Source organism: Lagenorhynchus albirostris, chromosome 1 (genome assembly GCF_949774975.1).
Source record: "Lagenorhynchus albirostris chromosome 1, mLagAlb1.1, whole genome shotgun sequence".
NCBI classification, from domain to species: Eukaryota; Metazoa; Chordata; class Mammalia; order Artiodactyla; family Delphinidae; genus Lagenorhynchus; species Lagenorhynchus albirostris.
The window spans coordinates 153,431,967-153,444,896 of record NC_083095.1 but is presented as its reverse complement, the minus strand read 5'-3'; the positions used below and the strand labels follow the sequence as shown (position 1 = coordinate 153,444,896).

General features: G+C 49.3%; 1 protein-coding gene across 5 annotated transcripts in view; it reads left to right on the top strand.

Moving 5' to 3' along the window:
• Positions 1 to 12,930, top strand: part of NTRK3 (neurotrophic receptor tyrosine kinase 3) — a 372,854-nt gene that overhangs the window by 68,277 nt on the left and 291,647 nt on the right. For all 5 annotated transcript variants that reach the window (XM_060156177.1, XM_060156174.1, XM_060156183.1 and 2 more), the window contains exons 2-3: positions 7,191 to 7,265; positions 7,777 to 7,848. In XM_060156177.1, the coding sequence (XP_060012160.1) occupies positions 7,191 to 7,265; positions 7,777 to 7,848 (147 nt within the window). The remainder of the gene's footprint in view (positions 1 to 7,190; positions 7,266 to 7,776; positions 7,849 to 12,930) is intronic.

Sequence of the window (12,930 nt, the reverse complement as noted above, 5' to 3'; positions counted from 1 at the left end):
GTCAAGGGAGGGAGAACCGGGTGACTTGGCTGGTGTGATCCGATGCAGCTCTCCTCCAGCCCCCTGGTGCCTGCACTCCATGGAGCTGTTGCTCCAGACGGTTTGTTTATAATGCTAAACATATCAGATAATTGAAAACTAATGCTTCTGTCTGGATCACTAGACATAATATGCCTGGATAACAAATCAATTTCCTCCTTGGCCTGCAAAGCTGGGAAGTCAAACACCCGGCACATCCTTTGTGTGTGCGCAAGTATGTGCGTGTGCGTGTGTGTGCACGCTCATGCATGTGTGTGCTCCAACGCTGACTTATTAGAAAATGAGGTTCCAGGCTAGTTTCTCCAGGCACCCAACTCTGTCTTAGAACAGGATTCAGGTGAGAAGGTGATGGGAACCTCAGGTCTGACAGGGGACAGGGGCATCTGGTGATGAAGCCACACCTGTCGAGCCTTGTTATCCAAAGCTCTTATGTTCTGTGTTGGAGGCGTGGAGAATTCGTATACAGAACATCTGAGAAACACCAGTTTCAGCTACCTCCTGCCAGGATACAGCTCCAAGAATGAATATACTGAATATAATACACTAGTGATGGTGCCACCAGGAAAATGTGAATTATGAATTACCAACAAGAATGCTTACTTATCTGGCGAGCTCAATTATCCGGAAAGGGAATGCGAAACAAAGAAAACAAGGGCAAATATCTACCTCTCTCTCTATGTGTGTGTGTGCGTGTGTGTGTGTGTGTGTGTGCACGCGCACGCATGTCTGTGCCTGAAGTTTTTCATATTCCCTTAAATCCTTATTCAGATTCCTTTTACTTTTACTGAAGGCACAGTTCCAAAGACGGTCATGGAATCAGCTATACATTGCACTAGTGCTAGGCGTCAGAGCCGAATGGAGGACGTGGGCATGGCCTCATCTAATCCTCATGGCCGTTGCATTTCCTATTAGGAAACTGAGGTCTGGAGAGGCTGGAGTAACTGGCCCAGAGGCATCAGGCTTCTAAGCACAGAGCTGGGTGTCCTCTCCAGGTCAGCCTACCTTCAGGGTGCCTGCTCTTGACCTCTGTTCTCCAATGGACTGCAGAGCAGACTGGTCTCAGCACGTTGCAAGGTCCCCGGGGGCACAGCCCAATAGCAAAGAAGAGCCAGAAAACCATTAAAAATGAAGGCAATTGCGCTTAGAATTCAAGAGTCATTTCAGGGTAGGACCACTTTGGGTAGGGGCGCAGGTTCTGCTTACTTTGAGAGCCTCTAGTGATGTCACTGTGCTACAGCTCAGTGGGCTAGGTAGGTTGATCACAATGATCCAGGATCATCAAGGAAATCTAAGCCATGTTCTGTTTACTCTGCTTCAAAAGTCAAGGAGGTGTGTAATGAATTTTTTGGGAAAAAAGAAACATTCAGCAAGGGAGTTGAACACGCAGAGGGTTTTTTAAAATAAATTTATTAATTTAATTTATTTATTTTTGTCTGTGTTGGGTCTTTATTGCTGCGCATGGGCTTTCTCTAGTTGAGGTGAGGGGGGGCTACTCTTCATTGTGGTGTGCGGGCTTCTCATTGTGTTGGCTTCTCTTGTTGCGGAGCACGGGCTGTATGCGCGTGGGCTTCAGTAGTTGCAGCACGCGGGCTCAGTAGTTGTGGCTCACAGGCTCTAGAGTGCAGGCTCAGTAGTTGTGGAGCACGGGCTTAGTTGCTCCGTGGCATGTGGGATCTTCCCAGACCAGGGCTCGAACCCGTGTCCCCTGCATTGGCAGATGATTCTCAACCACTGCACCACCAGGGGAGCCCCATGCAGAAGTTTTGCATTTAAATTTAGTTGTCTGGAAAATTTGGTTATGAAGAACAGCTCATTAATAGCAGTGAGGAATCACAGTGAAAATAACAGCCATCTGACAGCAAGGGAGGAGAGGAAAGCTTGGGAAAATGAAGAAATACTGGGCCTGCCACATCTAAAGGAAGGAAGGATGCTCCCTTGTCCCACCAACCAATCCTTGTCTTGCTGATTACCCAGGTGAGGAGGAAAGTTCTGCCAGATGAAGGGTGCTTTGCCCCTCTCATGGGCCTCCCCAACAAACTTAGTCCCCTGGTGTTGGATGGACTTGAACATCTCAGTGTTCTAGGGTTTTCTGTGTTTAGGATTTAAATATTGGAGGTATAAGCAACTCTTAAACATATCCACATGGCATATTTTTAATTAAAATAGGGACCACAGTCTGTACCATCTAATTTTTATATGCTTGGAGATTGCCAACTCATTACCATACTGGCCCAAGCCAAACAGAAGGAAGAAGAAGCAATGGTACAAAAGCACAATTGGATTTAATCTAGCACGAAGGATTTTTATATTCTCTGTGAAAGTATTAATTAATACTTCATTTGTATCCTAGCTCATTTCCACAGGGCTCCGAAGCAACTATGGATTGGGTTTATCTGCTCCAGGAATGGTTGCTGGGTGAGCCACTGGGAGTGGCTCCTTTCCTCCCAAGTCCACCTGGAAGCAGCATGTACTTTGACCATGGGACCCCCAAGATCTCATTGAAGTTTTCTGAGCTGTAGCCCTAAGCCCAGCTCCGGCTTGGGAGCTCAGTGTTGTCATGAATTCAGCCTCACTTCCTCCCTCTCTCTGGAACAGTGTTGCATATCGGCTCCTGGCAGAGTCATGATTCTGTGGTGTCAGGGAAGGGCAGTGGCGAGAGGGCAGGGACAGGGCATTGCGTTGACTCTCTGGATGGCACATTTCGTATTTCCATGCAATGACGAGGCCTTAGAAATGCAGAAGGATAACATTCAGTGGAGGGACAAGGCACTAGGCAGTGGCTTCCAGCCAGAGCTTGGTGAGAAGAGACCATTATTGCTTTTAGAATGTGTAACCTGTCTTGGGCCAAGGTCCAGCGGGCCAAAGACCCCTCATTTCCTCTCAAGTAATGCCCTTGTCACGGGAGTGTCCTGAGAACCATGGCTTTTGATTTTCTTCTCTCACCTGGACCCTGTGACCTAGAGGCAAGCTTTTTGGTGTTGGCCTGGGGCCTTTTGGTGTTTGCTGCAAAACAATCATTTTCAAAATTATGTCTGAAGCCATGAAACTTTTTTTTCAATGGAATCTTAGGTAGAAGCCTTGTATAATAAAGCAGGGTTTCCCAGCCTCGATGCTGTGGACATTTGGGGCTGATAATTCTTTGTTGTGGGCATGCTGCCCTGTGCATTATTGAAATGTTTAGGAGCATCCCTGTGGATGCCGGTGTCACTTCCTGTCCCCCAGTTGTGACCACCAAAAGTGTTTCCAGAGACATTGTCAGATGTCCCCTGGGGGGCAAAATCGCCTCCAGTTGGGAACCATTGTATTCAAGGGACTAAAGTGGAGGTAATTAAAGTAGGGATGGGAGCCTGGAGTCACACTGAGAGCAAGGCTTCAGGTCTCTGTGGGGCAGCTACCACCACACACTGCCTGAGCAGACAGACGCAGGATCTGGCGGTCCCACTGACCCATGTTCCTGGCATCGCTCTGAGTTCTCGTCTCCCCACAGCGGCAGCAGGCTCTGCTCGGGGGGGCTGGTGCAGCCTGTGGTCCTGGAACAGGGTGACCAGTGACTGCCCCATACAGGGCTCAAGGGCCTAACCTTCCTTCAAAAACATCATTCTTGATTGTTTTTCAAATGACAAAATCAGTGCTCCGTGAAAACAACCTGGACGACCCAGAAAAGCACACAAAAAGAAGTCACATGTAACTGTACTAGGCGGAGGAACCACTGTTTACCACAAACCAAACCAAAGCAGACTGCTCTCATACTTTATCCATTTATTATTTTTAGAGCCTGCCTTTTAAACTTAAAACTCATGGCCTCCCTATTAGCACAAAGCAGCCAGCAGAGTTACCATAACTGACCCCCCGGGCTGGTACCAAGCGGTGAGTCATCGAGAAAACTTGGCAGGTGCCCTGCCCACGTCAACTGCAAATGTCAGGCTGCACCTTCGCCACCCTGCTTTTCCCTGGGAACCCGCTCTGCACTGCCGTCTGTGCATCCTCTGAAGCTGTTTATAATTTCTGCTTGAACAGTTTTCCTGGAGGTCATGAATGACAGGTTTACTGTCCCTCCACCCTTCTGCCCCTTGGAGTTTTTAATCAATGATTGCTGAGAGGTGACAACTTCCAGCAGAACCAGCTTGCCCTTTTTAGCTTGAAAACTGAGAAAAGATTGCTCAGCCTTTACAAAACCCAGGTTTAAAAACAATCATCACAGGCACTACCTGAAGACTGACTGTGCATCCCAGCTGCCGAAAGGGCTTTTTAAAATAGCCTTTCAATCTTCATGTCCTTCTTATGATGAAGGTATTTCATTGATATTATCCCCATTTGACAGATGACGAAACTGAGGCACAGACAGGTGAAGTAACCTGGACAGGGTCACATAGTATCCTGGCAGCCTGGCGCTACGCAGGTCAGCAACCTTTTTCTGGAAAAGGCCAGAAAGTCAATATTTTAGGTGAGTCTCTGCAGCTCCATCTCACCTCCATCTTTGTGGGGAAAAGTGGTCACAGAAAAGAGTAAATGAGTAGATATGAAAATGGACATTTATATTTCATATACTTTTTTTATTTTTGCCGTACGCGGGCCTCTCACTGTTGTGGCCTCTCCCGTTGCGGAGCACAGGCTCCGGACGCTCAGGCTCAGCGGCCATGGCTCACAGGCCCAGCCGCTCCACGGCATGTGGGATCTTCCCAGACCGGGGCACGAATCCGTGTCCCCTGCATCGGCAGGCGGACTCTCAACCACTGCGCCACCAGGGAAACCCTCATATACTTTTCACATGTCACAAAATAGGATTCTACTTTTGATTTTTAAGAAAATGTAAAAACGATTCTTCCTTCTCAGGCTGTACAGAAATGAGCGGTGGGTTGGAATTTGTAGTTTGCTGGCCTGGCTCTGGAGCCCCAACTCCTAACCACACTGTTGCACCGTTGCTGTAAAAGTGCTATTCCCCCATGTAGGAAAACTCAGACCCAAAAGAGGATGCAGGGACCATATGCTATTGACCAGGGAGTCCTTTGCACCAAGGACTTCAGCCATTGTCCTGCCATGTCTCGGTGTGTGCCTATGCAGGGGAAGGGTCATTTGTGGGCATAAGGACAGGAGGGCTGAGAGGGGTAAAGTATTAGAATGCAATAATGACTGACAACTCAGCCATAATAAAAACACATTTCTGGATTTCTAATGTGGGCTCAGAAAAATGATTTCATTTATTTAAACAACTTGATTGACAGCTGCTTGTTGGAAGTAGATTCTTGTCTGAAGCTGGGCTCCCATGAATGAATGGCCACCTGCAGAAACACTGCAATCTATTTGGTGGTTTACATGGACCGAGGCACCAGTGAATACTCTGGGTGGGAGTGGGGCTGGCCCAGGTCCTTCTACCACTTCTGGCCTTCCTTTTCATCTGACGTGGAGCCAGGGTCCCTGCCCTGGCGAGACCAGACCAAGCAAACTGTCGTGGGGCCATGAGGCTTCCAGGGAGAAGGCTTTGGAGTTGGAATTCAGTACTGACCTGGCCACCTGGTCCATGTCCCCAGCAGATGCCAGTGTGTCTGGCTGCTTAGCAGGGGCTCCGAGAGAATGTGGTACAAAAAGGGCTCTTGGCATACCTTGTTACTGCGCGACTCTGAAATGCTTCCAGAGGCCCTGGCCACCACCTCCCTGTGGCCTTCCTGGCTCCGGCTCCAGTTGATGGCAGATGGCAGAGCCACGGGTGGGGTGGGGCTAGGGAGGAGACGTCTGGGGGAGGTGGCTGCCACTTTTCTGTGCCTCGGGTAGCTCTGTCCCAGGGTGAGCTGTCACTTCTTTTCCCTCCTTGCAAAGAGCAGGCTTAGACTTTGGGGGCACTGACAGGAGAGTCAGATCCCAGGAGGGTAGCTTGGGCAGCGGGAAGCCTTTTCCCGTGGCCCCTTGAAGCTCCTTGGGGTAGCGGGTGTGTATGAATGGTCTTCGCTCAGACAGCTCTAGAGCTGGAAAGGACCTTGGTAATCAACAGTCTGATGGTTCTCCACCTTGACACCAAAAGCAGTAACAAGGATGTTTGTCCCTGGTGTTTTGTCAATATAAAACAAATAAACGAACAAAGGAAATCAAGTGCATACCCATGATAAGCCCTTCCATGGTAACAGTACTTTCAAGAATTCCTTTGCTTTGGGCTGGAATTTATCCACTGGGTGAGTCAGCGCTGCTTTATGCCTGTTGATAAAAAGCTCTGGTTAACAGTGATTTATATCTTGGATTAATAAATCCGAGAAGATGAATTAATTATTACTTAATAAATGTGTGTGCTTTTTTGATACATGTTTAGGGAGCTAAATATGAAGACTCTTGGGAGTAAGTTCTAAAACGAGATCTTTGTGAAGAGATGGGGGTGAAACTGCTGATCTGGTGCAACCCTCTGTCTTTACAAATGAGGACACCAGAGGCCCAGAGAGCTGAAAGCTCACGTTCAAAGCCACAGCTGCTTAAGTCACAGAGATGAGGCTGGAATCAGGCTTCTCGGCTGCCAGCCTCATGTTCTTTCCATGACACCCAGGCCTGTGGTCACCCCTCCTTTGTGGAGTTGATTCTGCCTTATCAAGCCATTGATGATCTTGAACTCCAGATGGATTGGGCCGTGGTCACCCAAAGGGGGTCATCAATGTCTGGCCCCTGGGGGACCCTGAGGAGGTGTGTGTTCCTTCTGGGCTTTTCCACTCCCAAGCCATGTTCACCAGCAAGCCCCCCTACACACTCCCTTTATTTAAACCATGTCATTTGTATTGGCTTTACAGGCAGGAACTTAAGAAAACAAGCCTGTCCTTTAAACAATCCTATATATGAAAAAATGAAAGAGAATGGAAGGAAACTAAGTCAGGAAGGCCCACAGGGAGATTGGATCTCAAGAATTTAAAGAGTAGTTTTTCTGGAGCTGAGGGGGGAACGTTAAATGCTGTCCATGCGTTTGGCGCTTGGGATCCCACAGTGAGCCCATCAGCCAGGTGGCACGCGTGACACCACACTGGGGAAGAAACCGGCTCAGAGATAATTGGCGACTTGGTGGAAATCCTGGCTCATGGGTGGCTGCTCCAGGATTTGAACCCAGGTCTCTGGCACTAAAGCCAGTGCCTTTCCCGTGGCCCCTCTGCTGACCTGAACCCTGCCTTTCCTCTCCCCTGCAGACACATAGAGAACTGGCGCGGTCTGCACACGCTCAACGCCGTGGACATGGAGCTCTACACCGGCCTCCAGAAACTGTGAGTGCACCAGCTCCCGGGGTGTGTGGGGAGTGGGATGGGCTAGGGCTCAGCCCATAGTTTGGGTTTCAAAGCAGGACCTGAACCCAGGTCTCCTGGGCTAGTGTTCCTTTCTCAGCCCTCTGCTTGGCTGATGGTCCCCATGGAGCAGGAAATTTGCAGTCACCTCCTCCTTTGGATTCAGTGCAAGTGGCTGTGGGAGATTTGGGGTGGAAGGGAAGAGGCACAGAGTGGGTGGCAGCGCAGTAGTCGTGGACCAGATTCTTACCCACTTGCCAGGACGGGCACATCCCTCACCCTGACCCAGGTCCCAGTGGGGTGTGAGCCCAGATGCCTCCCACTGGACCTCCTCAGTTGGATCACCCAGTGACGACTGCTGATGAAGAGATGCGTTCAGTTCACCGGGCGGCTGCCGTCCAGTCTTGGCCTCACTGGCTGTCAGCCTTGGCCCAGAGCAGAGATATTTCTCTGCTCCATAAGCTCTGCTGAACATCTTTTTCTCTCTCTCCAGGACCATCAAGAACTCAGGACTTCGGAGCATCCAGCCCAGAGCCTTTGCCAAAAATCCCCACTTGCGCTATATGTAAGTAGAGCTGAGAGCTGGGACCCGGGCCTTAGAGAGTGGGTGGGTGGGGTCATAGGGCGGGAGAGAGTCCTGGGCTGTGAAGCCCAAGGCCTGAGATCTGGACCCGGCTTTGCCACTGTGTCCTGGGGCAAGTCCCTTCACTTCTCTGGACCTGAGATTTTGCCTTTTAATACAAGGGGTTTGGATTTGATGATCTGTAAGGTTCCTGTTGGATGGAAGAGCCTAGGACCAAGGATTAGCGGGAGGGAGTGTCTCTTCACTCCCAAGTGTGTTCACTTCCTGTGATGAAATTTGCAATCGTATTGGAATGTAAATGAGAGGAAATTCCCCATATAAGTGTAGTGTGTGATGTGAGTACTATACTTCTGAGACCATGTGTAGGTCCGTAAGTGTGTGTGTGTGTATGTGTGTGTGTGTGCACTGGGGTGGTGGCATGGGGTTTGGAAGGGGGAAAGCAGGGCCAGGCCACGTGTCATGTCGAAATAGATTCTGGGTTCAGTGGAGAAGAGCTCTGAAAAGCAGAGACACCTGTATATAAGGTCACACAGCTTTGGGACAAGCTGGAGGTGACATGACCCTGGTGGGATCCCTATGTCGCCTGATCCCCTGGGGGGGTGTGCCCCCCTCCTCTCCCCTCTCCCCTCCCATCACTGCCATGTCTGATGTGGAGGGGCCTCCTGGCATTCGGCTCTGTCTAGACCTGTAGGGGTGGAATCACACGAGCTTGGTGTTTCCTCTCCAAGCCTAATTCTGGGCTGAAGACTCTGGGATTAGACGGGAGGACCACCATTTCCTGGGGAGAGGTGGGCTTGAAAAGAAGCCTAGGGCCAGCGATTAGGGGAAGTACCAACATGCTGCACCTGTTGGGGGTCCTTACTGTTCGGTCAAGCCTTCTTTTCAGATGGTGACCATTTTGGACATCTGCTGGGCATGTTCTCCAAGAGCAGAGATTCCATAGGAACCAGGGGGATGGAGTCTACTGTATTTGGGGAGAAAATGGAGGAATGGTGTGCAGATGAATCTTTCCTTTGGCCACTTGAGAGTTGTACTGGCCCAGGCACTTTGCACTTGAAGGGCATCCCGGCTGCATAGGAGTCTCACAGGAAGAGACACAGCACCCAAGGGAAGTGGAGGGGAGGTAGAGAAAAAGAAAAGTCGTGGAGAATTGCAGCGGGTGAGTTGTTTCTCTTCTGGGGGGCCCTGGCCTCACCCCCGAGCCTCTGTCTGTTTTCCCAAGCACGTAGTGAGTGCTTGGTAAGTATTTTTTTAATCAGTTATGGCCACCCCTGCTTTGTGCTGAACTTTCTTTCCTTTCTCTGGACATAGCACACTGTATGGCCACTGATGTAGTACCTGTGGGGAACTGAGGCCTCCCCTGCAGCTGTCTCATTTAGCCATTGCCGCCTTGCCCTAATTGAGCCTCTGTGGTGGGATTCTTCTGATGTGTGTTCTTCGCAGCTAGGGGCATAGCTGGGACCAGAGGAGGGCCTTGGACCGGATGTTCCAGGTGTTTATTTTATTGGGGATTTGAGTTTCAATGTAAACTATCCCAGGAGAAGAAGCTTTTGACCTCTGAGAAGTCTCCTTTTCACACTAACTCATACAAGGGTCACAAAGCCAAATGCCCACGGCGGACCAGGTGGGGAGAGTGGAGGCTGGGGACCATGTGTTCCCCCCGAGAGGCAGCCTGTAAGCAATTCCAGCTGACTGCTGCCATGAGGAGGCGGGGCCTCGGGTTGCCAGATTTACTGCTTTTTTTTTTTTTCAAGAAGAGCTGGAGGTCCAGTGAAACCTTTCAAGTTTTAAATACTGGTAACTAAAAATAAAATCTCTCAACTCGTGGGCCAGGCAGAACTACTCTGTGGGCAGAATATGACACATGGAGTGCCAGTTTGCGGTCTAGGGTCATACTTTGGACAGAAGCTGCCAGCATAGGAGAGGCTCTGTCCCTTTTGATGACAGTGGCTTGGTGCTCAGAGCCTGCTAGGGCACTGTGTCACCCGAAGCTCGTAGGGCAACTGAGAGGGCTTCCGGACCCATCATGTTTCCATGGGCCACAGAGGTGGGGGGAGATGCATCTTGGGTTAAAGGTGTCTCTGAAGTTGGGTTGTACTAGAACCTGTCTTTGAATTACCCTTGAGATCCCAGAAGAGGGCTGCGACCCACCATCTCTTCTGAGATGATCTGGGTCTGCTGGCTGGTGGCAGTGACGGGCTGGTGGGGCTTTGCAAGATTCCCAAGACTTTGGGGGCAGGAAGGGTCTGGGTGGAATAGGTTCTGATGACACCAGTGAGCCTGCCCATGACCTTGGGCACTGTTTTCTCCTGGATACATTGGCCGGCTCTTGACAAAGTACTTGGTATTGTCCACAAAGGGATCAAGAGTGAGAAAGATGGGTCACCATCAGTCCAGCCCCAGTTTGGGCCTGTCTGCATATTGGGGGCTAGTTGGATGCTCAGATCAAGGTGAGAGGGTCAGCACCTGGTCCAGGGGCTCTGATAGGCACAGTGGGGCTGCTGGAGGAGCCTGAGGATCGCAGAGAAGTGAGTTAAGAGGTCGAGGCATATGCACTGGCTTCATCGATGGGTTGGTTTATTAACTTTTACTCCTTACGAAGACAAACCCCAAATCCTGACTGAATGAATTTCCCGGCAGCTTCGGGACATTTTCTCCTGGCAGATGGGCCAGGTTTCTCTGCTCTCTCACAGCATCTTCTATTTCTGTCCTCTACATGCATTTACAAGTCTTCAGGCCCCAGCTGAGCAATCACAAGATGATCACTTACTCCAGCACTAATTGCCGAGCCCTGGCTTGGCGGCTTTTGTTTTCCCCCTTCTTCTTCTTTTTTCTTAGGGTGATGGCTGAGAAGTCTTTTCTTCTCCCCTCTGTACCCAATAAGAAGCCAGAAGTGAGATCATTGCCTTCTGTACCAATGTCAAGTTATCCAAATTGTTCTGATTGGTTCAACTGTCTCCCACCTCTAAGCTGCTGTTGCATCAGTCAGTGTAATTCTTTCCTGTGCCAGAAAAGGAGCCAACGATGTGAAGGCCAGGTGGTCTGCCACAAAGAAGGCTGGAGATTAGGACTCTTCAAGGTTTACGAGTGACTGACCATCTATTTTTGACCTCTTCTGTTTTCTCTGTCTTTTCTGGAGTGTGAAAAATGAAATACTGATTCCTACACATCGAGGGAAATACTTTTTTTTTTTTCTGCGGTACATGGGCCTCTCACTGCTGTGGCCTCTCCCATTGCAGAGCACAGGCTCCAGACGCGCAGGCTCAGCGGCCATGGCTCACGGGCCCAGCCGCTCCACGGCACGTGGGATCCTCCCGGACCGGGGCACGAACCCGCGTCCCCTGCATCGGCAGGCGGATTCTTAACCACTGCGCCACCAGGGAAGTCCCAAGGATTCTTAAGGATAGGAATTTTCCAAGTAGGTAATTGGAATGGCTATTTGCTAATGGATGTAAAAATGGTGCCTGTTCTGGTGATGGGATGTGATAAAGATTAAATGATACGAGGCACATACAGCACTTAGCCCAGTGCCTGTAAATAATCAGAGTTTAGAAATGGAAGCTGCTAACAGTGACGTAACTATTGTTATTACTGGCGGTGGTGATCGTGGAATCAAAGAAGAGAGATTAGGTGGCCTTGACAGGGATTCTGACCATTACTTTATTCTGGAAAAGCTGGATTTCTGTCCTGCATCTCTCTGGTGACTAGAATACTCCTATCTACAATCTCTCTGATGACTTTCTTCCTTGAATACTGATGAATAAACTCTGATAGATTCTCTGTGGTCTCCGTTTAGTCCCCCTTGCTCTAGACTGTATGTAGACCCCTCTTAGCCCTGGTAGTTTCAGAAAGGATCCACCCAGTGGCAGTTGATGAGCTTGCGCTTTATTTCCATCTTGAGACCACACCCACTAACACTAGTGAACTTGGATCGGTTGCTGAATCTTCTACCCGCCCCCCCCCCCCCCCCCGCCGGCAGCTGACTCATCTCTTCCTTCCTGGGGTTTGTTTTCTCTGGGGTGTCTCACATAGAGACCAGATTGCCACAGTCTGGGGTCCCCATAAGTAGAGTCATGGCGATGTCTACCTATGAACTGCACTCAAGTGATGGTACTTCCTTTCATCTGTAGAGCGCTTCATGGCTTCAAAGTACTTTCTCCTATGTTATCTCCTTTAATCCTCTTACCATCCTGGGTTGGGGAGTGCGGTAGGCAGCCTTCTTTTATAGCCCAGAAGACAGGTCCAGAGAGGATCTGATTTCTAAGTACCAGAAATACAACTGCACCAAAGTCCTCTGATTCTCTTTCCAGAAATCTTTCTACTGTAGCTCATGGGCCAGAAGGGACAATGTTTTTCACTGAAGCAATTAAAAATTTTTCTTAACATTTTTACAGAATTGCATAAAAAATGCAGGTATCTGAGGAGAAGAGGGAACAGCTAATACTGATTGAGAACTTTACTACGTGCCAAGGACTGGACCTGGTGCTTTGGCAAATATGATCTCACCCCCTCAGGGTAACTATAAGTTAGGGTTCCCCTATCCCCATTTCATAGATGAGAACACTGAGGCTCAGAAGTCATAACTGAGTTCCCCCAAGGTCACATAGTAGTTAGTGGAACAGCCAGGATTTGGACTCTGATCCTTTTGACTCTGAAGTCCCTGGACTTTTCTACTTCCTAGGCATGTTTTGTTTCTCTGTCTAGTTTTCACAGCAAGAATTCCTTATGGGGGGCAGGTGGAGGAGGGTCTTTAAAGTTTTATTAGAGAGCCGCTATTTCCCCTGGGAGATTTAGCACCATCCATCCTCAAAGAGCTCTGTTGAGAAAGCTCTGTTTCATTTCTTTTCCTATTCAGGTCAAATCCTATAACAACAGCTACGTTACGACCTGAATATCTTTGCTGTAAGAAATTTCTTAACGTTAGCCTGTGGCCCACTTACTTCCAAGAATATGTAATGTAAGATTCCAGCAAGCCAAAAGAATTTATTTAATCCCTTAGAGTTGTTGTGCTGGGATCTTTCTTGTGTTCAGTTGCTTGATTTCTCTCCCTGAGTCACACTGTTA